Source organism: Neodiprion pinetum, chromosome 1 (assembly GCF_021155775.2).
Source record: "Neodiprion pinetum isolate iyNeoPine1 chromosome 1, iyNeoPine1.2, whole genome shotgun sequence".
NCBI lineage: Eukaryota > Metazoa > Arthropoda > Insecta > Hymenoptera > Diprionidae > Neodiprion > Neodiprion pinetum.
Genome location: NC_060232.1, coordinates 38064141 through 38091560, shown reverse-complemented (window position 1 = coordinate 38091560; position 27420 = coordinate 38064141). Strand labels below are relative to the sequence as shown.

The 27420-nt window shown below is 35.5% G+C and overlaps 2 protein-coding genes across 5 annotated transcripts; one reads left to right on the top strand and one right to left on the bottom strand.

Annotated features, from left to right (window-relative positions):
- Window positions 1-246: 246 nt before the first annotated feature.
- Window positions 247-27310, top strand: Rim2 (replication in mitochondria 2). 4 transcript variants are annotated; one of them, XM_046637411.2, is made up of 6 exons: window positions 247-708; window positions 2982-3167; window positions 4141-4400; window positions 14529-14647; window positions 21217-21439; window positions 24540-26273. In XM_046637411.2, exons 1-6 carry the CDS (start codon window positions 668-670, stop codon window positions 24806-24808), a joined length of 1098 nt encoding a protein of 365 aa, XP_046493367.1. In that variant the 5' UTR covers window positions 247-667; the 3' UTR covers window positions 24809-26273. The 4 variants fall into 4 exon arrangements, with proteins under 4 accessions (XP_046493367.1, XP_046493370.1, XP_046493369.1 ...); XM_046637414.2 differs by having other exon boundaries at window positions 251-708; window positions 3077-3167; window positions 24540-27310; XM_046637413.2 differs by having other exon boundaries at window positions 251-708; window positions 2911-3167; window positions 24540-27310.
- LOC124225028 (peroxiredoxin-5, mitochondrial-like) lies at window positions 11606-13702 on the bottom strand. Its single transcript, XM_069135083.1, has 3 exons — window positions 13527-13702; window positions 13329-13434; window positions 11606-11825 (listed from the first exon to the last, which is right to left on the bottom strand). Exons 1-3 carry the CDS (start codon window positions 13700-13702, stop codon window positions 11637-11639), a joined length of 471 nt encoding a protein of 156 aa, XP_068991184.1. The 3' UTR covers window positions 11606-11636.
- Window positions 27311-27420: the final 110 nt, after the last annotated feature.

The following is a 27420-nucleotide window of genomic DNA, read 5'->3' as shown; positions in this document are numbered from 1 at the left end:
TCAATCTGTTTCACACCGGCGGACAAGGGCACAGTGGAAGTGAAACAGCTATAGATGTAGGCGCATAATTTCGCCTCATTCTCCTCTACCGCCTCGATCCCCGCTGCAAATATCGTCAGAGAGGCTAAGGAGTACTCCCGGCATATTTCTGTCCTTTACATGTTTGCTTCAAGCGGCTCATAAGAGCGCTTAGCTTATCTTTTATAGGTCTGTGGTACCAGTGCGAGCTCACATCTACAACGAGTAGTATTCACGGTTTAATCTGCCGATTGTTGTGTTCGTGGATGAACGAGGCCTCGAGAGCCAACCAGGAACCGAGAATTTGAGCCAGTTGTTTTCAGCGGCTAGTGCGTGTTGGTCGTGTGTCGAGTATCAAAGTGTAATATCTGTTTTTTAACTGAATAAAAATATAAATATATCAAATAGAAGACAAAGCAGTGCCTAAAAGACAGATAGAAGATAACCAAGTGTCCTGGGCGAGGAGGCCCGTGGGGGTTTAGGTCAACGTTATTATTATTATTTTTTTATTTGTCATTCCTACATCGTCAGATCTTCTCATTTGTTTATGGGGTAAAGTGCTGCTTATACGCTGATCAAGTGCGTGTGAATGCGTCTCGGAGGATTCTAGCATCTCTGTCCACCGACGACGACGAAGACGGAACGAAGAATGTCGCAGCGCGACACAGTAATTCACCTCGTTGCCGGAGGGTGGGTCCCGCACTGCATTTATTCATCCCAACACCGATCGCTCTTGATTCGAAAAAACTCAGCTACACGTGAAAAATGCGACGCCGGAATGCCGGCGTATTTTTTCTATCTCGCCCGGTGCATAACATCGTGGCATCCGTGCGTCGTGTCATTTCTACGCAGTGAAGCCGAGCCTAGGATAAAACCTGTGGCGACCGCGCACACACGTTTGGCTTTTCCTCCGTGTATGCATGCAACGTATGTTTCATGAAAACGCGCAGCACGTGTGGGTGTAGGTGGTGGTTGTGCGAAACGGACGTAGGAAAAATAATACATATATCCGCGTATGTTCGTTTCATAATATCACGTCTATGAACGGTGAAATTATGATATCATCATCGCTGCGGGACCAGAGCTGAGTCTAAAGATAGCTTCTCTTTCATTAAAATTCCGGCGCGATCCCCCCCACCCCATGAAGCATCCTACATTCGATCATCGAATCATTGACTCGAAGTTCAGGAGTACTCGTCGCATCGATTCCGCGGCTGATTTCCGGTTTCGGGTGAAAACCTGAACGGGGTCGCGTGTGATGACCGAAAAACATGAGAATGAAGTTAGTAACGTGTTTGTACGATGCGCGTTGAGAAATAATCGATACTTCACACCTTTCGGAATGTCTAAAATTTAGTAAACATATTGGTAAATTAAATGTGCTCATATTTTGCAAAACCAACTCCTGGATTTTTTTACTGATGTTTCGTTACGCTAACGTTACTAACTTCAGCCTTATCGAAAAACAAGTGCAATACGCCGGGTGCAACCGCGAAGGCCACGGAACCAGATGTGATGTTGTTTCTTCGGTCATTGACATACAAATCTTGCATAGAGTCGAACGGAACTTCGGTCTTTTTTCTAAATCGGAAACGCCTTGTTTATTTGAGAAATATGAGTCGTAGATGGGGAAAAAGTGGCGTCGATGTTTGTAAAATGCATAGGTGGAAGTAGCGAGTTACAATTAGAGTTCAAATCGCTGTTGTTATGTTCTGGAAGCCCGGAACTCGTTTCTCGAGAGAGCTGTACGCGTAAACCACGGACGATGGAAAATTACCAAAGATAGCGAACCCAGCTTCAATTTTTTCGACATATATTCGGAGGAAGAAGTAAAGCGGTTACTCGGGAGTTAGATAATGTGACGACGCGTTCTCGTCTCAAGAAATTAGTCAGCGTTCAATAAATGTACTTCGAAAGGTTTCGCCGTGCGGCGAGACGCCGCGCCGCGGAATGCGAACTGATACCTGTAAACACACATGTATGTATTGTTTGTTTACAAAATTTCACGTGCTAAATTTACAACTCTACGCAGATAGCCGGGCAAGGAAATCCGGATTCCTTTCCCTTTACGACAAAGCTGAAACAACCCGCACACTCGTGTAAAAGAAATGTAGACGAAAATTTTTCAGGCGTCTTCGTTCTCCCTTTAGTTTCTACAGAACTACGTCTTTCTTGTCAGACGCGTACACAAGTTGCATCACTTTTGAAGCCCACGGACCGGTTTATAGCAAACTCCATGTATAACATACGCAGAGTATGCAAAGACTTTGGCAAATAGTTTTGGTAGATTCGGTTGACAGATCAATGTGAATGTAAATCAATGATATCTCTATCGAAAATTGCTGCCTGAGCATTTCAATTCTCAATTTAAATTCACGGGTCTTCGTCCAATTTCACCCGATAAAATCATTATGCATTTCCATCTTCCAAGCTTGTATGTTTTCCACTTATTCCTCTGTTTCCAAACGCCGCAAGTCTTCGGCCTGTTTATTTTTTCAGAACACAACGCGTAACGCGTAGTATGTTATCATCGAGCTATAGACATGCCGGCATTGTTGTTGGTAGTGACAGATGTTCGCAATCCATCTCGTTTCCCGCAGTATTTTATATACATACGTATATGTATGTACGACAGCCCGCATTCCAGCAACCAGCTGATCATAATGATACGATCTTTTTAAAAGACATTTGAGCATTTACTCAGCCTCAAAGAAATTCTTGACGCCATTTTGAACCAATTTTTGAGTCACCTTGTATTTTAGCAAGTTAGATTTATTTTTTACAGCAAAAAATTGTTCCAATTTCGTTTTGAAAAATAATATAATCCCCAAAATTATTATCCGGGAATCAAATCCGTTTCATATGTACAGAAGTTGGGTGTAATGTGTATAGGGAAAGAAAAAAAGCTAAGGAGTTGAGAGAGAAACACGACTGAAAACCACCCCATGGTACTCTGCCCGCAGGGTGGCCGGTACGGTAGGCGCCATAGTCACTTGTCCGTTGGAAGTAGTTAAAACACGGCTACAGTCATCCTCTTCTGGTTTTTACCCACCTTCAGGGCACAAGGAGTTGACATCCGGCCACGTTACTTGCAAAAGTTTCCCGACGCCCCAGCAAAGGAGGAGACTATGCACCGGCGGATATCCAAGGTAGATGAAACTGCATCGTGAAGATGAAGTTGGTAACGTTATTGTGACGATTCACGTGTCCGAAAAGATCGTTGTTTCACAATTTTAGAAAGACGTCCGACGATGCGGTAAATTATAACAAGAATAAATCTATTCATGTTTTGTAAACTCGAACTACCTCAGTTACTGCGAATTTGCAAAATAGTTGTTTGCCCCCCCCCCCAAGTTTCGTTACGGTAACGTTACTAACTTCAGCCTCTTACTACATCCGCATTACTATTTTGAAAAGACAGAGAGAGAGATCATATTGAAGTTAGTAACGATATCGTAACGCATTCATCCAGAGGAAAAACCGTTATTTCGCAAATTTCGAATTATTCGAAATTCAGTAAGCCGTAATAAAACAAAACACATTCATATTTCGAAATCTTATTAGGTGATGAAATTGATTTGTAACGGTTTTTTTTTTTTTCATGAAAACAGATGTGTAAAACGCTACGAATTAATTCCAACACCTAATAGTTCCTTAAAAATCATTGTGAAATGAAGATGATAGTGATGTGTTCCCAATGTTTCGTTACGACAACGTTACTAACTTCAGCCTCGTTAGAAAAGAACCGAGATATTATTTGTTCGTTATCGGTTATCTGAGAAACTGCTTAACCGATTTCGACGATTCTTTCACCATTGGAAAGTGTATTACGTCCTGATAAATATAGGCTATATTTTATTTCATTCTATACCATCCTACACTACTATTATAAGAGAAGGGCATTTGTTTGTTTATTATCGATTATTTCAAAGATCGCTCAACCGGTTTCGATGATTCTTTAAACATTGGAAAGTGTATTTCTTCCCGATGAACATAGTGCACGTTTTGTTGAATATCAAATCGAATTTAACTAAGAAACACGTGAAACATTACGTCATAATAGCAAACAAGTACTTTTCTCCGAAAACAAAGACAACAAACAGAAACACGACGTTTTTTCAGGTACTCCATGGTGGCTCTGTCTCATTGCGGTGTCGCTCCTCCTCCTCCACACAGGCCGCCGGGCCTCGTTGCGTGCCTGAGGTTTATTGTCGAGAACGAGGGCCCACGGGCCCTTTTCAAAGGCCTAGGACCAAACTTGGTCGGCGTCGCACCTTCCAGAGCGATATACTTCTGCACATACTCGCAAAGCAAGTCGTTCTTCAATTCGGTTTTACCTCCTGACAGCCCGATAGTTCACGTCTGTTCCGCATCGGCCGCCGGTAAGTGCAGCTGATTGATAATCATTTTTGTGTCATCTTTCTTATATATTTTTTTTTCCTACCTTTTTTTCTTGAAAGATTACAGAGTTTCTAGGTTCAACAAAAAAAACTGGTAAACCTGTATTTGACTGTATAGTTTTGGGTCAAACCAATCGTGTCGATGTTAGTAACGTTTTTGTAACTATTCATGTCGAGGAAAAACTATTATTGCGCAATAAAACATGCAGCGGAAAATGTATCCGATTCGTTTGTAAAACCTGACAAGACTTGAGAAATTTCGCTTTAACGTATCAGTAAACACTTCGATTGAAAGCTAATGATATTGACTAACGGATATGTTTGAATTACTCCTAAAATAACTTGAGATATGTATAATCTTCGTGAGTACATATCAGATTAAAGGAAAGTAGACAAGCTGTTGTTGTAGATAGTTTCTATAAACTTATAGGATTTGTGACCGTTCTCTTGTGCATCATTCTTCTTCATTCTCCATCATCGTTGAGCAAAAGTCGCGCAGGTGATAAATTCCTTTTGAAATTAGAAACGCTGCACGGCGTAAATTCTACTACGCGTAAATTACACAGACACATACTCAAAGCGTGTTGTGCCGATAATAAATTACGTTTATATACTAATAATACAATATCAGCGAGTCAGGGTAAAATCGAAAGAAGAAAAAAGAAAGGCCAATAAATTGCTTACGATATTCATATGAGCAGCGCGTGTGTATATAAACTGTAACCATATAATATCGCACCGTTTATTATTATTTATTCATTTATTTATTTATTTATTTATTCATCTGTTTCGCCTGTGTATACAAAATAATATGCGCGAATGACAGACAACATGCGATAATTGTGTACATGCACCGTTAGACTGCTGCAACTGAATGACTGCCGATAACCGGACAGCAATAGGGTCGACTTTTACTACGTCACGATTCCAGTATTCACCGGTTTTCGGTACAATATCCAGTTTCACTGTTATCCCGCGATTTTGCACTTTGCTGCTCGCCGCGTGGTGATAAGCTGCCCTCCTCCAATACCCATCCGAGTTTTACTGTGTCGATATCACGCTTTTATTTACGTCGCAATAATAACTAATTAATAATAAATAATGCAAAAAAAAAACCCTCTGCATGTGTTACACAATTTATTTATTTTATTTTTTTTTTCTATTTATATACACATATTATATGCACGTATGTGCTGTTTTTATTCATCTTTTTCTTGAGATTGAATTCTAGCAGCTCTCAACGTTCTACAGCGGGTATTTACAAACGTCAATATTATCGAGTTGCACTTTTTATAATCAACACTATACACACAGAACAGGAAAAACAGATTCGTCATGTCTGTTTTGTATTTGTTCATTCTGTGAACCCAATTCTATACTGTGATTTATCGAAGAAATTCACAAATTTAGTTACAGCGTTATTTCCGGATTTTTTCGTCATCTAATAGCGTCGTCTGCTACACACGCACGTTTACCGAGTCACGTAGGCGTGTGAAAAATTCATTGTCAGCCTTCAGACCCTACAGATCCGATTTTACATTTTGGTACTTATGTCAGTTTGTCGCCCCGAGCGCAGCTGCTACTGTTGTTGTTGTTGTTTCAAAATATCCTCGATTTGCACCAACTACAAGAATTTCAAAGTTGCAAGATAAACTATACTTTTAAAATGAGTTATATCATATCTGGAAATGATTAACAGATCATTGTTTATATTAACAAGAACAATAACAACACCGCAACGGAATTCAATCACCTTTTATCGCGGTATTCGCGTATGTCGGAACTCATATTACGCTGTTATCTGAGAGGATATTAGACGCGGTGTATTTTTAAGTGCACTGCATGCTATGCGATAAACAACAAACGTTCGTAAATTTTGCGCACCAAGGACGGATCTATTTTAAACTCAGCCAAGCAAATAATATACCACCTGCACGGTTCAATTATTATTCGGATAAATAATAGATTGCGTAAAATTTTTCGATAATAGAAATTATTGCATAGATACGGTATTTATGCTGTAACGTATACATACGGTGAAATAGATTTTACACTGCTGAGTAAGATCGTAATCGCGACCTACGCAGTTATTCGATAAATCGAATGGCAAATGCAGGATGTTAGGAATGTGAAACAACAATTATTGTGTTGTTAAGCGACGGCGATTGGTCGACCGGTTATATTTTTAGCCTACGTATCTTGAGGGTTGTATAATTTCACTTCTACATGCGCAATCGGGCACTATATACGTATGCACGTATAATCTGTGCGCTGTCACACAAGCAACTACCGATTGGCGCTTGATTGGGGCTTGTCGGTGGTTTAGTCCTCTATCGCTTCAGTGCCAGTAGCACTATGTACGTAGTTTCATACTATATGAAACGTTGTCTTATTACGCGATCGTTGTTGCGTCTATTTATGTACCTCCTCTCTGGCTGTCGCGTTATTATTGTACGCCGCCTTATACAGGTATATATGCAGCGTACACTTGGCCGCAGTCATTTTGAGACTGTTCATTTTTTCGACGAGTCCGTTACGTTGGCAATGCAGAATCAGCCCGCAGCGCCACCGACGGCCGGCCGCGAAACAGGCTCATTTTCGGAAACGGAACATAACCCATTATTAGGATTCAGATAAATGTATATTGAAAATTACAAAATATATAAATATAACTTCATGGAAAAAATATGGGGTCAAAAATAACAGTTAATGTCGAGTAGAACAGACTTTATTTAACGAATTTATGTCAGAATAAAGTGTATTCTATTCAACGATAGTTTTTATTTTTCACTCCATATTTTCTTTCACGAAGTTTATACTATTTGTACATATTTTGTGATTTTCAATACACATATTTATCTGGGCCCTACCCATGACCGTAGAATTTTGTATTTTAGATTATCTTTGTAAATATAACCTAACACATGGCCGTTGACTTTTGTATCCTATGGTTAGATTATCTTTGTGAACATAACGTAACCCGTGTGACCGTCGAATTATGTATTTTTGAGCTAGATTTTACGGTATTGGATTATGTTACGTTTACAAAGATAGAGCCCGTTTAGCGGCTGGCCGGCGGTGGCGCTGCCGGCTGATTCCGCATTACCGACGTGACCAACTCAACGGAAAAATCAGCCGTCTCAGAGTCACTGCGGCCAGGTGTACATATTAATATCTGCGACAGCCAGCGATGTTCCTTAATCGCAATAACAGTATAATATTATACATATCGTCGAGCTCAATGAAATCTTCTTTCAGCGTATCTATTACTACGTTCATAACCTGTATTATATACAGATATATTGTACATAAATACGTATCGTGATTTTATTTTTTCAGCAATTTGCAGCACTTTATCGTCGTTATTGTTATCAACGTTGTATCAACCCGCAGACTCGATTAATAATATCTCGCTTTGAATTACACTATAAATATATATCGTGTACTGTATAACTACATCCGTTTAATGACAATGCCTTGTTCGCTCTAACCGACGAAATTTATTGTCGGGCCTGTATTCAGGTGAAGTTCAATTATTTGTATCATAGACATCGTTATTCACAGACTGCATTTGCATGCATTTTATTATTCAATGTTACGCTGCACGTTATGTTATATTAGGTATGCGACCAGCCGTGCGTTACAATTCCATATCATATAAATATCTAATGTTATTTGAAAATTTTTGTTCCATAACAGTTTGAATAATTCTCTTATATAACCCTCGTAGTTTCTCATCTTTTTTAATTCTCCAACTATTTTTGTTAACCCTTCATTGCATTATTATTATTATTATTACTGTACAAAGTACAATGAATTTCTTTCGTTTACGTGCACAAGCATGATGAACTTCTCGTTGCAGCCGCGTTGTTGTTATCCTGTACAATAATTATTTTACCTATGTATAACAATGTATAAATATAAACCGCGTGCGTAAGAAGATAATGAAAATAAAATGTGGGTTAATCGTTAGATAAGTTATAAATATAAATGTATACAAAATACCTCCTGCGACGCCATGTGTGCGTTCATATATAATCCATATGCGCGTGTACGCAACGATACAGGGTGGTAGGTAAAACAATTATGTCGGTACGTTGACTCGATTGATTATAAATTCCTGATCAAACAGTTTTACAGTATCATTAACGCGTTGTAATTTATAATATTGCTGCACGAATCCACGTCAAGGCTTAATCCAGCCGGCTGTTATTGTTAGCAGAATTTTATCTGCTGATATAACAGCGTCAATTATCGTACACACAGGTATCTGAGTTATATATACATGCATATGTCCTTAATTACCTCGTATCATCTATGTCTGTCCTCTCGGTGTATGTATAAATGGCAAAATATCGAGGTCAAGGCCGAACGTTTCTGACTCGCCTCTCGTTTCTCCTCTTAGACGATACGATGAAGAGGGAAGAAAAAAAAAATGATGAAAAAAAAAACAAATTGTCAACTGAACGCAAAAATAGACACTCGTTGAGCAATTTTTTTTTTTTTTTTTTTTTCTTGCACACCAACGACGATCAATGCCGAGTTACGTGTAACATAATTATGTCAGGAAGGAGTACAATGACGAATGACGGGAATAAAAAAAAAACATTCGTTTTATCCTTGAGATGTGCAAAGTTAATATTTTTTAAAAAATTTTTTAAATATACAATTTTTTTTCCGTCTGTTCATTTTTTCACTCTTCTGTTTAAACAGTTGTAATCAAAAGTATACATACATCTGTACGCTAATTGTGTGTTACTATATTAGAATAAAAATATCACGAATTATACATGTAAGTACACATGTTAATACATATGTGTTTACATTGGACGCCCTTAGCCCGATTTACTGTTATAAAAATGCAAGGTCGTTTCACTCTGTCTGATTATATTCATTTGCTTGGGTTCAAACTTAATCGGAACAACATGATTTTATAGCGATTGAAATGCTTTGCGAAAAAAAAAAGAACCACAATATTTTACGACAAGTTTAGTATTTTCGCTGTGAATCTCGAAAGAAAGTGAATTTTTCACATTATTTCAACTTTAACCATGAATAACTTTTGAAAGAGTTTAGTTATGAAAAAAAGCACAAGAGACCTATTTTGTAGATCATTAAATTCCCTAAAAAAAATATGCACCGCATATTTGTGTTCATTCCCTGGTTACTTTGCTACAAATTTCCGAAATAACTGAAATTATTTTTTAACATTCATCAAATGAAAAATGGGAAATAGCGTTCAGGAACCTCTAAACATTAATAATAAGGGCCCAAAATTAAAACGGACGTCTCATTTTCTCTTCCTAAAATTATTGAACATGTGAATTTGTGGGGAAAAAAAAAAATAAAAAAAACAAATGATCGATTTCTTGGGTATTTGCGATTTGATTTTTCTTTTCTTTTCACTTCTGGCCTATTTTTCTTTCCGCTCGATAAATACAAATAAACTTATCGTCCAAAACTTTCACGAGACGTTGCATGTATCTAATGATTGATTTTCAATTGAGATTTGTCTCGAATGTGCAAATCACGCTGCCATTCGTTGACTGAAACTCAATTCTGCTAAACAGCTGCTGCATTCTCGAGAATTTATCATATGTGGATGTATATACCTACATATATATATATATATATACATATATATATATGTACACGAGAGAGAAACTGCCAAGGTGCATTGGCCCGTGTGCTTTGGACGGGTCGGAAGTAGGTCGATACCTCGAGCGAGTTGAATATTTGTTTTTTTCTCGCTTCGCTCTCAGTTTTCTTCATTCCAGGGAGTCGCCGATTGATCTGCAAATTGCTTATGGCTATACATAAACGTACACAGATGTAAACCCCTATTTTTTTTTTTTTTTTTTGTGTTCAAATCTCATTCGTCGCAACATTTGACAAGCAATTTGCATTGATTTTTCACCTCTAAACAAGCGGTGATTAAAATACGAATTAAGTTACGGAAGAAATTAAAATCTTTACTCGACGGTCTTTCAATCATTGTTTACACATTTTTTCAAAAATTTTTTCTTTTTTTTTTTTTTTTCTTCACTTTCGTAGCGCGCCGACTCTTGAATTATTGTACTTTGTTATTTGAACGCTGTATAAAAAATATCGCGATAAATCTACAATCGCGTTTGCAGGATTTATATCGATTTCTTTTTTTTTTTTCTTCTTCTTCTTTAACTCATCAATTTTATGTTGCATAGAGCACACGTTGTAGTCTATGTATAGAAGAAAGTTCGACTCGCCATACATTTTCTATTTTTACATACACAGACAAGATATGACGTAGCAGCTGTAATGCAACGTGTGACCGCATTGTAACGATCTTATAGTATACATATACGTATAATATCTGACTTTTCATCCGCTTTGCAATGATGATAATCTCATTTTCGTTGGGGATGAATAAATTTAAAAAAAAAGTACCACTGTCTAAAATCACAAACGTTTTTGCTTTTTTTTTCCGTCTTTTGTTTTACTTTTACTATTAGATATATCCGGCCAGATGCGTATATGTTATATATAATGTTACTAAGAAAAAGAAAAAAAACCAAAAAGGAACGAATAATTCCCAAGCAAAAGATAAATCAGTAAATTCTTCGCTGTAATCTTCTTACTAAAAAATTTTTTACGATCGTCTAGCGGATGTAGGAAAAAAAAAATGTCTAAATTGACCAAATGTTTTTTTTTTTTCCTTGCCCTACTTTTCGAAAAATTTTGGTTCACGATGCGCTTGCCAAAAATTGTTTACACGCCTCTCGGGAAAAGCTGCATATCCACATGGCAAACAGCCACGCAAGCCTGTCTCGCCTGCAATCGGACAATTAAAAATAGACTAGAAAAATATCCCCGGTTATCAAATCGATCGTTTTCGATTTTTCGATTTTTCGATTTTTCCGCTATTCATGTTCCCTCTATCTCCAGCGACGAACATGCTGCTAAAAAAAATAAACTTCCTTCGAGAATTTCTATAAAAAATAATTCCATGTCTTTTCTTTTCTTTTTTTTTCTTCTTTTTGGCTTTTCTTTAAATGGAACGTCGATGTATTTGTTACGACATAATACATTATAATAAGAAAAAAGTAATTGAATAAGACACATAGGCAAACTTCACGGTTCGTTGTAGTTTTATATTTTACAATGTAGACATTTCTCATATATTATACATATATTTTAATAACGTTTCGAATAATGATTACAATTTTCCTCATATGCGACTTAAATGCAGAATTTCGGCCCTTGGCACATCAGCTTAACGTTATCAACGTCTGTGAATATTTCTCTGACGATTCCATTGATGGTCACCATCGAGTATCGTCGGCTCCTCGTTCCCCCCAATTCCGGCATTTCGGTACCCATTCCCATAGCCTGGGTGAATCTCGCCATCGGATCAGCCAGCAACCTTACCTGACGATTCAATTATGCAAGGAGTGAGGAAAACTTGAGGGTATTTTTTTTTTTCGTAGCAAATTTGTTTTTTTATTTATTTTTTTTTTATTTTTTGTTTTGGTTTCATCTTCGCGGCATCTGATAAACCCGTAAATACAGTAACAAAAGTATTCTGGTCGGAGTAAATTTCTTAATTAAATACAATTTTTAACAAATACTCGTTCACGAAACTCGAATGTTTTCCCATTTGAATTGTTTTTTTTTTTTTTCTGTAGACTGTCACTTGACGCTACGTCAAGCACGATATATGATACTGACTTGATCCTGGGAGAATTTTACAGAGAATTAAATCCTCTAACCAAATGTTCGTTGAGCGAAATCCGTAGATGAAACGAAAAAAAGATTCCAAAGTTGCTTGTCTCTCAAACATTCTATCGTGTACGATAAAAATTTATCTTAAAACGTCTAGCTGATAAACCATCACCTTCAAAAAAAAAAAAAAAAATCCGGAGCTTAGACAAATTTGTAGGCAATTCAAATTTATGCCATAAACGTGAAAAAAATGTTATTTCCAATCGAATGAAACAACCTTCATTTGTGCGTACATAATAATCTCCGAAGGCCTGCAGAGGCTGAAAAATGACCTTAGCAGTCCGCGTAACGTTCAACTTACGTTTGATAGATATACGATATCACAAATATTTCATAAAATATTCCTCCGTTATGCGTTACAATTTGTAAGAAATCTCCGCGTTTGATCTCGAAGAAACGAAAAAACATCCGTCGACGTAATTTTGGCACTTTTCCCATTTTTGGATAATAGAAGACAAAGATCGAACAACCCTGATTGTTTTTATTTATTTATTTTCTTTCTTTCTTTTTTTTTTTCAAGAACTTTAAAGAATCTAATAAATTTTGTCTTTATTTTTAGTAATTCCACGCGAATCACACTCTATGCATATTATTTATAAACTGTTGTCGTTGAGTTTATTTTCATTTCTCACAAAGAGACGATCAGTTCCCTTCCATATATTCATATTCGTTTAATAATTAATACAATTGTAGATTGTAATTATAAATTATGTAAACAACACAACGCGCGGATGTGTGACACGTTTGAAATATCTATAATTACTACAGCCAAGAAGTCTATTTTTTTTACAATCAATAGATCAACAAATTGCATCGTTTGCCAATCAACAAAATTACCCTCACCTAGCGATTGTGACACCACAATAACAATAATAACGAGAGCGACTTGGCAACGATTTACACTATCGCAATACGCCTATGGCAACGCTGCCGATCTAATGTAATACAACCTTGAACTTTTGCTTGTTTGTGTCTATTTTTTATCTCTCTTATTTTCAATTTTCGTTTCACGTTAGAGACAAAAAAGAGAATTAAAAACAAAAAAACGGCAAACCTTTGCAGAAAGAAACTTAACCGCGGTATGTTAATCGTTTCGGACATCTTTGAGATATCTAAGAAAAAAAAAAAAAAATCATTTCAAAAACTTACTTTTTCATTCGCTCCCTTCGACCATCCCCATGCGGACAAAACGAATGGATCGTTTACAGCCACGCAAATGATTTCCTCGTATCCTTTGGCTCTGAGTTCGTCGGATCTGGATGGGTGAAAAAATGTTCTCGGTTATTTCGGCTCGTTGTCGTCTTTTTTTGTCCTATTTATATTTCTATCCGTTCTTCAAATTATTACTTCTCAATGAATCCTCTGAGGTGAACACGCGAGCATCCGGGTACAAAGGCGCCGGGTACTCCGAATATTATAACTTTTTTACCGGCGATGAGATTCGATATGTTTATTTCGTTGTCCGGAATCTCTTCGTACAATATAACGCTCGGTATTTTTTCACCGACTTGAATACGGTTCATATTTATTTCACACAACGCACTGATATTTTATCAATTTTCTAGATTTTTTTTTTTTAATATCTTTTTCATCCCCCCTCCCTGTTTTTTTTTTTCTACGTTTTTCTATTCAAAAATCAACGATCATACGTTGTATTCGTACTTTGAGAAACGTGAAAAAAGTTGTAGAATTATACGAGCATAAATTTTTGTCTTTTCAAAGGCCGGGGAAATTTTCTTGTTCGAAAGAAAAAATATATCTAAAGCACATTTTTATCACGAGCATATTATAATTTAATTTTTTTTTTTTTTTTTTTTCATTTATTCTTCATCTCACCTTTATCTTTTCATTTTTAGTTAGCCTAATTATCGAACTGGAAGGAATTTAGGTTATATGTACGGTAAGTTTCGCGTGTAATGTGTATTTAGCATCTCGACGGCTGTGAAGGAAGAGATTCAGTTACTCACTTCACGGACGTTTCTGTAAACAAAAATTTCAGGATTGTGTTTGTTCGCGTTTTATCGCCGCAACTACGTTCCGCACGTTTTTCGATGCTGTAAAGTATCGTATCTGCGAATTTTTTTTTTTTTTTGAAAAAAAAAAAAATTCTCATCCGAATATACGATAACAAATATCCTAAGAATTCTTGTACAATTTTCAAAAGAATAAATAATAATAGCCTATATAAATAAACTTATATTAATTCCATAATAATAATAATTTTCTCACTTCTTTTTTTTTTATTTTTTTATTTTTTTTATTGTATTTTTTTGCGCGTCTTCCCAAGGAAATGCTACAATATCACGTATGGCCCGTTTTTTTCAAAGTGGTGCGTGTTTTGTGTTTCAGGTTTTGTCGCGTGCACGGCAACGAATCCAATTTGGTTCGTTAAGACGAGGTTGCAGCTGGATCACCATACGAATCGAATAACCGCGTGGAAATGCGTTCAAACGATATATCAGCAATCGGTGAGTTTCACGATTACATTTTTTCACTCTTTTGTCTTTAATTTTTTTTTTTTTATTTTTTTTCAAATTTTTCTTTTACTTTCGTTTCGTACAGCCTTTAAAATGTCGAGTACCGTAATAATAACATTTTCTTTATCAGTCGTGCGTTGTTATCAGCGAACAAAAACGGCGAAAAACCTGAAATTTCATCACATTCTAGAAATTAAGAGATTCCAAATCGGAGCTAATAAAAATCATTCTTAGTAACGATCTGCGAAGAGTCTGGAATAGTTTTTCCCCTGCATCTTACATATCCAGATTGAACTGCCGACGACCAAATGGTTGAAAACTTTCGGTCACGGTGAGATGCTCAGCGTCCCATCTAAAAAATGTCCATTTCTTAGCTTTATCAGAATTTATTTAGGATTTCAAATGATCTTCGTTTCTTCGTATATACGAGTATAACTCGAAAAAACCGCCGAGTAACAAGTTTCGGCCAGATTCATCGTATTTTGATAGTTGTTGCGATTTTGTATCAGGCATATTGGCTCCGCCATCTTGGATTTGAAAATAATCAAATTCCGACTTCAGATTCGTGATCAGCGACCCCAAAAACCCCCTGGTAACAAAATTCAGGCGAAAATATTGAATTGAAAAATGTGCGATTGAATGGTTTAACGCGCATGCGCTAAAATTCTATAGCCAGAGAGCGCTTGTTTTGTCAGGTTGGCCAACGTTCATAAATTCATATCGCATATCGCCGCGTCGTGTGTAACCTCAAAAATGTTGGTCGCCCTGACAAAGCGACCGCTCTCCGGTTATAAAATTTTAGCGCATGCGCATTGAACAATTAGTCGTTAACAATTCACTCTGTAAATAGTGTCTATATTATAGAAGCTGTAACAACGATCAGACAATTACATTTCTAAGTTATCATCGTCTGTTCCCGAACTAATAACGTGATCTACGTTATAGATCGCTGTTTCGCAAGATAATATTGCTTCATGTATCATGTATATGCGTGCGTGTGTGTGTGTGTGTGTTTTTTTTTCTCTTTCTTATCAATGACAAACAGTGCTTCGTACTTCGCATAGGTGTAGGTAATTAAATAGTTGGCCCCGTGCTGCGTGTTGTGTCTGGCTTGGTGCAAACCTTCTTACCAGGTATACTACTTCTTATACATCTACTCCGTGTTCTTCTTGTTATTTTTCTACTACTTCGTTTTTTTTTTTTTTTTTTTCTTCTCATCTTCGCCGTTGATTATACGAACACATCGCAACTAGAAGACTGAATGAATTCATCGATTAACCCAGCATGCGCATATATTTACGTGTATATTTATCTCTAACGTTATAGGTTAAGAATAGAAATAATATTTATTTCTGTACAACGTTATATATTATTTTTAATTTTTTTTTTTTTTTTTTTATTTATTTTTTTTCATCTCGTTCACCATTTCTCATCCAATGTCTTTCTTTTTTACAACGTACATTTTTCTCTTTCCCTTCAACACTTGTTTCTGCAGCTGAAGCTTGGAAATATCGTACAATTGATTGCGGAATTAGGAGGATTTATTTCCACGTGAAAAGGATTACATTCCGTTGATTTTTAAGGAAGGAGAGTTGTATATAATTTCGTTTCTATCGTTAAGATCTTAAGTTTCCCTGACAGCCCCCGCAACCGCTCTCATAACGAGACACCGTGATCATGTTTAAAACCTTATTCACGTTGTAGAAGAAATTGTACCCGAATGATATAATTGTCCTGAGTTTAAGAATTTAGTATTTTCAGCGAGTCAGTTGTTTAAGAATAAAACTTTGTCGTGAAAAATTTATCTCGAGGCTTGTTAAAAGGCGGTGAAATTTTATTTCCGTTCCAAGATGATCGTGTATAATCGCTTTCTGCATAATTTTCTTTCTTCTCTTCTCTTTGCGTGCCAGCCAGCGAAGCCAAGATGGACTCAATGCTTCGCGAATAGAAAAGCTTGCTCCAAAAATAAACGAAATTCAAGCTCGCAAACAAGCGCTACCCTGAATATACTCAACTGCCAAGTGGCATAGGTATGCTTACAATGTCGGTTGTATCAACTTCTTTCAATTACAATATACACTACGTGTGTTGAATTTTCGCTTCATTTACTCACCTCCGACGCTGATTTACGACCTGAATATCGGTACATTCGGTACATTTTGTGTAAATTGTGCGGAGAAATTTTCCACGAACCTTTTTTCTCTCGATGGAAAAGAAATAACTCTGTGATTTCGTAGAAAATAGTCTTCTAAGTGTATAACACAAAAAATCGTACAGTGAAATTAAACGAATCTGCTAGGAATTATCAACACTTGAAGCGATTCGAAACGGAGCATCGCTGATATCCAAGTTCTCGTTTGTGATTCGATTTCTTTTTGTTTTCTCATTCAATGCCCTGACCTCTTATTGGTGAAAATTCTTATTCTCATCTCGCTTTCACGAAAAATCTTATTCCGCGCTTATCATGCCTGCATCAAATCTCACAGTTTTCTTTCCATTCCGTGCAAGATTTACCCGCATCAAGTCTCCTTCGCAGATTAATATTATTATTAGTATTATTAGTATTAGTACTAGTATTGTTCTTAGTATTGTTAGTATCATTGTTGGTATTGCTGCTATTATTATTATTATTATTATCAGTATCATCATCATCATCATTATTATTATTATTATTATTATTATTATTATTATTATTATTATTGCTGCTGCTGCTGCTGCTATTAGTATTTTGTAATAGTATTGTTAGTAGAAATATTGCTTATAGTATTAGTATTATTATTGCTGCTGCTAGTATTTGGTACTAGTATCGGTAGTAGAAGTATTGCTGCTAGTGTTTGTATTATTATTATTGCTGTTGCTAGTATTTGGTACTATTATTGGTATTAGTAGCATTGTTTATAGTATTAGCATAGCCATTATTGTTGTTGTTGTTGTTGTTGTTGCTAGTATTTGGTATTTCTGCGAGTACTTGCATTTCAATTCCAATTAGTATTCTTATCGGTACTATTATTGTCATTATTATTGCTGTACAAAGTGGTCATCAAATGAATTAGCATGTTGTCCCGAGGTCGGTGCTCCTAATCGCATCGCGATACCCTGACAATTTGCAGAGGCAAAGGCGAGCGCGAGGCTCTCGCGACAGTATAACGATGGAAATGTACACCGAGTTGCGTCGCCTCGTGCTTGTCCTTCTTCATATGCGGCGTGTGCGACACACACTGCCGGCACCCCGCAATATCGCCACCTCGGTCTAACCACGCGGTAGTCGCGTGTGAAATTTTTTTTTATTGGCTTACTTGGTCGCTCTTCGTATATATATATACATATATATATATATATATATATATATATATATATATATATATGATATATTACGAGCACAGATAATATTTAATGATTAACGTATGAATGATCAGAAACTTTTCACGCATACGCATCGAGGACGTGTGAAATGATGTATTATCGAATCTACCACGAGATATAAGGACCGATAAAAACTGATATGCACAATTCATTTATATGGGGCATTCTGTCTGGTTAATTTAAGAATATTATTTTGAACTCTCGGATTTTTTTTTTTTTTTTTCTCCTATCCTATCCCATCTTGCCATTTCTTCAACAATGTCATTTTTTATAGATGTTATATTTTCATTTTATTGTAAATTTTTGACCCTCAAATCCTCGTTTCTTTTCTTTTTGTTTTTTTTTTTTGTTTTTCTTTTCATCTCGAAAATCTCACGTCCCAAAATTTGTTCACTAATAACAACGCCGAGGAATGAAATAAATGAAACAATTTGTTTTACTCATTTTACAGATTTCACCATAGTATTGTGTTATAATATTTATAACCATATGATCAAATTGGCACGGAATGAATCTTATATTTTCTACGATATGTTTCTATTAGAACTATATACTACTGGGATCCTGTAATCTTAAAAAAAAAATGTTTTAAGTATAACATGATTGAGTATGATGGATTATTCTAATCGGTATATATGTATGTATATGAATGATCAAGTGAGAAGCAGCGTTGAATATCGGATCACCTGTACTAATAATAATTAACACAGTCAATCGCAATCTCTGGCTTCACGTATACATTATAAAATCATACATGCCTACATGGTGAATTTACGCTGACAAAATTTTTATATTTCTTTTATCATGGTTGCCGATTTTTTTTTCTTTCTTTCATCGTCTGTGTACGTGTATTCACGTGAACTTCACGCCAGGTGAATTATCTCTTATCTCTATCGTACATCACACATGCTTCAATCTCATAACCACATGTACAACACACGTACACACGGAACAGATACGCGTAATGTAAATGAAATTTGCAAATCCCACGCGAATGCAATTCTGTCGAGATTATTTTATTTTATCTCATTTTCTACACGCATGATATTAATTATAATCAGAAAGAAGATTTGTGCAGCCGCTTGTCACGTGAAAATTATATCGTTAGTAATCGATCAGGATATTATTGTCGTTTTTGCTGTTGTTGTAAGTTTTTATTTTATACTTTCGCATTTCTTTTATCTACTTGACGGTGAAAATTTTTACATAGATTGACTCACCAGTTCGGTGATATGGTAATGTATAAAAATATTGTTTCGTTGACCCCGGTAGCGCGAGTTATCGATTTCCGAATACCAAATTAAGCGTTTTGCTGACCGTATAACAAGGTTCTATGTAGTTACAAACGCCGCGCAGTAATAACGGGGAATTGAAAAACACGCGTTTGATGATCGAGCAAATTCGGTTGCTCTGTAAAGTCTATAATAACATGTGCCTATATTTAGATATTTATAACTCTGAACTTGAACTGCGCCACTATACAACAATATTAAACGCTGCAATCTTATCTTGGTTCACATGTTTCTCACTGTCATGGGTAAGGGCTCAATAATATTAGCAAATCGAAATATCACGTGGAGTTTTTCCTATGCTGATGTAAAAAAAAAAAAAAAATAATTGTTCGCAGTAAGAAGGTAAATCGCGATAATTAAATTCACGCGTATTAACTTCACCCTGGAGTTGAAAATTACCAAACGTGAATTATAGCATAATTAGGCGTTCTTTAGGTGCTAACAAGTCAAGTAGGCGTAGTATTGAAAATTTTGGCGTTCGTATTTTTCGAAAGAAAAAAAAATAGAAGTACCTTGTTCGAGTATATTTATTTGCTGAAGTGACGTCACAGTTGCAAAAAACTCTCAGAAATCAATTGAATAACGATAATTTGCGATAACGGTCAGCGTGAAAAAATTATGCAGCGTTTTTTTCACCTCTAATTTAGATGTTCTAATTAAAATTTATCGGTCTTAAATTGTTTGTTTTTTTTTTTTTTCCCTGTGTACAAAATTCGTTTTCATACCACGTCACAACAATTTTGCGACTGTTGGAAGTTAATGAAACTGCTAAGAAAGTAAATTCTAAGTAAATGCAATGATTCAATTGCGATTTGTACATTTTCTTTTTTACATTATCTTTATTCTCAATTCTTAAATTCGGGAAATAATATACTACAGAGTTATTATTATCAGGTAGATAATTACATGGTAACAAGATCGTTCGGACGACGGAGTAAATCAATACTTTATCCCTAATTCAACTGCAGTGTTCGCGAAATATTGCACATATGATTCCTGTGCCAAATCTATTTTTAACCCTCATTAACTTAGATCGTCAAATTATGCATAGAAAATTGCACAGCCTTGAATCACGTGAACGTTTGCGCAATAAGAGTCGAAGTATTATCGATTTAGCACTTTCAACGCTGAGACGGCAAAATGTATGAATTATTAATACGAATATAAGTACAACGAATCCTTAAGCTCGTAATTTATAATAACGCTTAAAATTCGTAAAAGAGTGTTGTTGAAAACCGGTCTTATTTTAATAAACGAACGGAAAAATTGCAAATGACGCATATAATAGTTTGTTTATTTAACAATATATCATGCTCGGTTTTATCTTTAGAATTTACGTAACGGCACGCTATACAATCCCGTGGTAATTGTTTGCTGTCTGCCTTCGCACGTGATTTTGAATGATCTGCGAAATGTGGGTAAAAGAAAAGAATAGTCCGATAAATATTACAAGTATACTCTGACTTTGTTCGGAAAATTGAACACATCAAATTTCCAAAATTCTAAAACTCGGTGTTTTAAAAATTTTCGATTAAATCCTTATTTTTTCACGATCAATCTAGTATGATCGATTATTTTTCCTTACAATCGGTTTTTGTTTTTACTCCCATAAACGACGCGATAAAATATCAATTTATGTGATTAAAGTACGAATTATCATCATTGTCTTACTTACTGAGTACTTATTTGATATGACAAGTGAAAGACGAATGAAGATTTTCACCTGAAATTGAAAAATATTTTTAACGAAACTATAAATTATCGAAAAACTTTTCCACTGTTAAGACTACGTACTGAAGTTTAGGAAATTTTGGTTTCATACGCTCCGTTTCAAAAAAAAATAAAAAACAATCGATTATTTTCATCTTAATGAGCATCGCTAAAATGCTTGCGTTTATTTTTCAGGGATTGATCGGCTTCTACAAGGGAATCACCGCCTCTTATATGGGCATTAGCGAGACCGTTGTACACTTCGTTATTTACGAGGCCGTCAAAACCTGGCTGACGACGCATCGGACTCGATCAGGAAATTTCGACGCCAACTCGAAGACGTCGCGAGACTTTCTTGAGTTCATGGCTGCCGGAGCATTTTCTAAAACCATCGCTTCCTGTATCGCATATCCGCATGGTAAGAAACTATCGACGATTAACGATCTGCACGTGCGTGTGTGTGTGCGATAGTGATCAGTCGTTAATCACATCTCATTCGCATCTCAAATCCGATCGAAGATAATCCGAAGATTGATTTGCAGAATTTGATCGAACTTAACGATCGATGATTGAAGAGCAGAGGAGTATAGTAAAAAATGTACTTTTATATTTATAGTGAATTTTTATGTACGGTTTTAAACTAAATTTAATTTCATCGCAACCACAGCTTTTCAATGATTGGGAAATTCGATACTTTTCGAATCGTCCACCAGTTTTATACTTCCGTATTGCTATGGTTGGAAATAGAAGAAAAATACGAAGGATATGTATATTTGCGTTATTTATGCGAATAAGAAGTTATTACCGAAAGATGTTAATTTTTTCTTGGGAAACTTGAACGTCGGCCGATTTTATTCAAAATCTGATCAGTTGCAAGCTAAATTAAGCCGAGAACCAATGGAACAAATCTTATCTGAATCAGCTGATCGGTTATTGAGTTCTTTTCGGACAACAAAAAAATTAACACTTTCGCATATAACTCGGGAATTCTTATTGGCCAATTTTACTGGGAAAAAAAACTGCGCCGATCGACAATGACACCATTTTCTCGAGAAAAAAAAAATCGACAGTCGAAATTTATAGCGAATACTAAATTTTTCACTCGCAGGTTGATTGTAAATGAAATATTTAAAATAAAAAAATAAACGTATCCTCTGCATCCGACTGCCAATGCAAACACGCGAAACGTTACAACGCTTGTGAAATGTGCGAAAAATACAGCACGTGAGGATCCATGAATTAACGAATAACCGCGGTGTGGATCACGTTCAACATTGACCTTGATCTTGGCCTTGAACCAATCAACCGCTGCTATTAAAATTCGCACATTTAACGTAGAGCTAAGCTGATGACCGAGGAGGAGAGTTGATTGTGTAAGATTCAATCGTTGATGAAATTCCAATGACTTTTGTGAAACTGGAACTTGGATGATTTGGGACGTCGTCTTTTCTTCCTCTTCCTTCTTCTATGCCTTCTGCTTGGCTTGCGTTACGACAAGACCTGTAGATATTCGCCCGGTTGATCTAAAGATAGATTTAAGCTATTTATCTGTGGCGCCTTAGCCAGAACTATACTATTCCACGCGTGGTTTATTTATTCATGCATAATTCATGCGGCCTGACATAATGGGCGACAATTATTTACCTCGATTAGCTATAAACGATTCTTTCTTCTAATCTAGTGATAAAAATTTCAAGTATTAATTCGCGACGTATAACGGATTCGATGTATAATTCGAGTTCAAGAACGCTGTTAAATAAATTCACCAGGCTGAAGTTAGTAACGCGAACGTTTCGGAACGTTGAAGCAAAGACTACTATTTTGTACCTTTAGAACAACCGAAAAAGTTGAATTTAAAAAATCCGAGTCGATTGTTGATGCTTTATTAACGGTTTGCTAAATTTCAGGTAGAGCCAAAGTTGTAAAATGACCGAGTTTTTCTAAAGATGCATCATTACAATAACGTTACTGACTTCAGCCTGATATAGATTTAAAGTTTTTTAGACGTCCGTAGTTCATTTCCTGTGCAAACATCTCTCGTTGAAAATAGAATTTAGGATTCACCGCGGCAAAAACGACTCGTGATGAATATGTGACAATAATGTAACACATTTTTATAACATTTTATTTATCTCTACGTTAGTTTTCTTCGGTATAATCAGGATAAATGTTACTGGGGTCCAAAGTGTGCAGGGGCAAGATGGCGTCGAACTGGGTTATCAGCTGATTTTCTTACGTGAAATGCGTTAACAACAATCCACGAACAGTTCCGCGCAAGATGTTAGACAAACATTTTTCAACGTTGTGAATCAACGCGGAGATAAAGTACGGGATAAAATGATATATTTATAATTTAATGCGACGCAGTTGGCGAGCGTTATATCTTCTGTCTTCAGATGGCGTCTTTCGATACTTCCAATCCCGGTGTTATGATCGTAATAATTATATATGCGCATAAAACGACGAAACGTCACACGTTCCAAAAACGATGTTTACCATTGCATCGTCTGTGGATCAAATCTTATCGCACACAGTCTAGACCAAGAAACACAATGTAGACAGACATATGATATTCGTACACCCGACAGCTGGAGATGCGGTCAAAGTATGTGACGGCTCCGTTTACTTTTATTCGCGGTTTTTTTTTTTTTTTTTTTTTACAGTCGCGTACTATTAAGCGCAGTAAAACAATTAAATGCCTCTTTGTACAGCACGCCGTCTTCGCGTGGGGGAAAAGAAGCTCTTTCTTCCACACACATTTATACTGATAACTATAAAGATGTTTTATTTCTCAACTATTACGTATATTGCTGTAATGTATCGTATATAAAATTATCGGTTGATTTTTTTTCTTTCTCTCGTGTTTTTGCTGATCGGCCTGGGGGGGGGGGGCAAAGTTCCGAAACATTACCCTACGTCATTTAACCCTGTGACAAAATTTAGAGTATTGTAAAATAAATTTGAAATCATCGACTTGACTGAAAAATATTCATTCTTTATTCTCAATCTTTGTAATATTTAATATACAGAAGTAATTTGCTTTCGAGGAGGAAATTCGAATTAAAAAGCAATATCTTTTACGATTATGCATGTATTATAGATGTAGAAAAAAAACAAACAAACTAAATAAAAATAATTGCGTCAGTGTTTCGTAATTGGGCTACAATAATTTAGGATTTTAATCATTTTTTAGATAACTAAGGTTCTTAAGTTAGAAATGTGTCATATTACCGGTACCAAATACGAAACTTTTATGTTGATTCTCCAATTTCTGCACTTTATCATACAACGTTTTACGAACCATGAACAGTTTTTATTAGAAATATGAGAAAAATTGAACACATGTATACTCTATAGCAACCGATAAACTTTAACAGTGGAAAAAAAAAAAAAGTTTAACCATATAATAAGCTTAAATCATACCCCTGATTTTCTTGCTCCGTTCTGATTTGTTGACCTATTTTCTTTGTCATACATATACTAATTTGTTAATTTAAATTTTTTCTGGGACTACGCAGAGGTGGCAAGAACACGTCTTCGAGAGGAAGGTACAAAGTACAGAACATTCTGGCAGACATTGTCTATGGTGTGCGCGGAGGAAGGTCCCAGAGGAATGTACAGGGGTTTGGCGACTCAGCTAGTGCGACAAATTCCAAACACAGCCATAATGATGGCAACGTATGAAGCGGTGGTCTACGTGTTGACTCGTCAGTTCCAGGCACCTTCGGCCCCTTCGTCTACGACCCAATTCTACGCGGAAGCGAAGACTAAGAGAGAGCTTGCCTAGGAGTTGCTGGTTACCCCCGACTAATCCTGAAACAGGAGTGACGGGGGCTTGCGTTTTGACCGTCAAAATCCGCGTCGACTTGTTTCGAATGTACGAAAAAATTTCGGTTCGAAAATGACGTCGCAGAAATATAGGGCTGATATTTAGCTCCGGGTTCATGTCGCGTGGCCATTCACGTGCGTAGCCTAGATGGAGCTAGATATCCGGTGAGATGAGGTGTAAAAGTGAGATTAATCGACAGAGAACTCGAACCGCAGACACAAACATCTAATGTATAATGTAATGAATATTGAAAGAAATTTTTTATACGATGAACATTATACATCCATTTCGCTGAATTACTGTTGAGAGAGAGAGAGAGAGAGAAAGAGAGTATGTAAAATAATGTATAAATTATGGTATGTATACCAACCAAACTTATTTCCACTAGTCAATTTTCATCTCATTTTCTATTCGAATGCTTTGTTCTTTTCCTATTTTTTCGTACCTTTGTGACAATCGTTTAACGAGTCATGAAATATACGATGATCATGGTAGATCTGCAAATATTTAACAAAATACAATTCACTTTATTCAAAGTATATACAACATTTCTTAACGTAGAGAAAATTGCAGTTTCTCTACTTCGTTTCGCTGAATGTTTCTACGTTGGATAGAAAATAATAACATCGGAGTTTATTAAGTTGTACAAAACCAAAGGAAAGACAGAAAATGAGTTGTTGTTTTTTTGTATATATATATAAATATGTATATATATGAAATTATGAATTTTTACTCAACTTTCTCCCTCAATTTAATGCAAATTGTGTCACGACAACTCTGTCGCAAAGTAAATAGATTCCTTAACTAGGCTGTTATAGGTAAAAGGAAAATTATTACATGGGTCTCAAGTTACAAAGTGTCGGAACTGACTGTATATGAGAATAAATTCAATTTGGGAATGTTTATTACAGGCGGTTATAGAAGGGAAAAAATCTGCACTGACTTAGCGAGCTAGAAGCAATTAATATTTTCTATTCAGATTACTTTTTTTTCTTTCCCGCTAAAATTAGATCTTCACTTTACTTTTCTTCGGTTGTTTATATACTTTGAACCTTTGACTCTATAAATTTGGATTTGATTCGAGACTGTTTTTGGGCACAACTTGATAACTCTTGAGTTCCCCGTTGACGGTTTCTAAATAGAAAGCTACCAACGTATGGATTTCCGTTTGTAAATAAAATCGAATAATTTGTAACGTAGACTTGTAATGATTATAAAAATTATATCCTGTTATAGTCTGTGTAATCGTGAAACGAGAAACACAAAAAACTAGAAAAAGAAAAAAAAAAGTTAAATACAATATCGATAAGTATACTTTGTGTATATACAACGTGTACATATACCCACCATACAGCATGCATCTGCGGCGAAAAATATATTCTGCAAAAACTGATGTACGGCGACTCGGGGAGAAAAAGAAAAAGCAATTTGTAGCTATGTAAAAGTCATCAATTGATAATGAATCCATCGTATATGAATTAAATACATCAAAATCGTTGCCTAAAATGATTTGCTGGTTTTTGTTATACAGATATTGAATTGGTTCTTTTGCATTTTCTCCCTCGACTGCCCGAAACACTCGCTGTGCTTTATTTTCTCTATAAGTATTGTACTTGTGTAAAACAAAAATCAGACTTAAGAGATACAATAGCGAAGTTCCCTCGAATGATAATATTATTTACGTAGTTACATGTAAAAGCTGTTTTTAATTGTAGTGAAGAAAACTGAGCAAACATTACTAAAATGAATAAAGAAATGAATGAAAAAGTTGAATCGACGAGAATTGAAATGTGTAATATTATATGCATACGTTGCAGATAATTATTAACATATATTATATATATATATATATATATATATACATATATCTAATTATCTACAATTGTATGATAAATAGCGAGACGAACGAGAATCTGTGATTTTAGTTTATCAGAGATTAGTTAATTTAAAACATTGATAATTAAACGAATTCAAAAACAAGACTAAATAATGAAAAATGTACCTATTTAAAAAAAAAGAAAAGAAAAATATGAAAATGTCGAGGAAATATATTCATTTCATTATTATAATAATTTTCATGATAGATAGAAAGGTGCCAAATAACCGGTTACAATTTATATGAAAATAATCGTGAAAAACGGTGATTAAAATTAAGAACCAAATGATAAAAGCGCAACTTTGAAGCTTATAGCATAGTAATCGAACTTCTACGAATTAGGTTTAATAATTTTTGTCTGACTCCACCTTAAAAAATATACGTGTTGGATCGTAAATCATATTTATTTATTTTTTTTAATTTTTTTTTTTTTTTTTTGTTTTTTCCCATGTAACGAGTAATCAGAAAAAATTGAAAAGAAAACCACATGGTTAACATTCTTCAAGAAGAGAAACTTATGGTAGAAAAAAAAAAAAAAAATTTGTAAAAAAAATGTGAGAGTATGATTTAGTATGTTTACGAAAGACTGAGTTACATATTATTATTATTACGATTATTGCTGTCTTTATTATTATATATGCAAATATGCGGTATAGGTTTGTATATTGTATACCTGGATTAAAGTATGAAAAAT

What these genes read in the sequence shown, in the direction of transcription:
- LOC124225028 (XM_069135083.1), bottom strand. Translation starts at nt 13,702, where the DNA reads ATGAACCGTATTCAAGTCGGTGAAAAAATACCGAGCGTTATATTGTAC. An exon ending in CTCAGAGGATTCATTGAGAA is followed by an intron (nt 13,435 to 13,526) that starts GTAATAATTTGA and finishes TCACCCATCCAG; the next exon opens with ATCCGACGAACTCAGAGCCA. An exon ending in CGAAGGGAGCGAATGAAAAA is followed by an intron (nt 11,826 to 13,328) that starts GTAAGTTTTTGA and finishes TTGAATCGTCAG; the next exon opens with GTAAGGTTGCTGGCTGATCC.
- Rim2 (XM_046637411.2), top strand. Translation starts at nt 668, where the DNA reads ATGTCGCAGCGCGACACAGTAATTCACCTCGTTGCCGGAGG. An exon ending in ATTCACCTCGTTGCCGGAGG is followed by an intron (nt 709 to 2,981) that starts GTGGGTCCCGCA and finishes CTCTGCCCGCAG; the next exon opens with GGTGGCCGGTACGGTAGGCG. An exon ending in CTGTTCCGCATCGGCCGCCG is followed by an intron (nt 4,401 to 14,528) that starts GTAAGTGCAGCT and finishes TTTGTGTTTCAG; the next exon opens with GTTTTGTCGCGTGCACGGCA.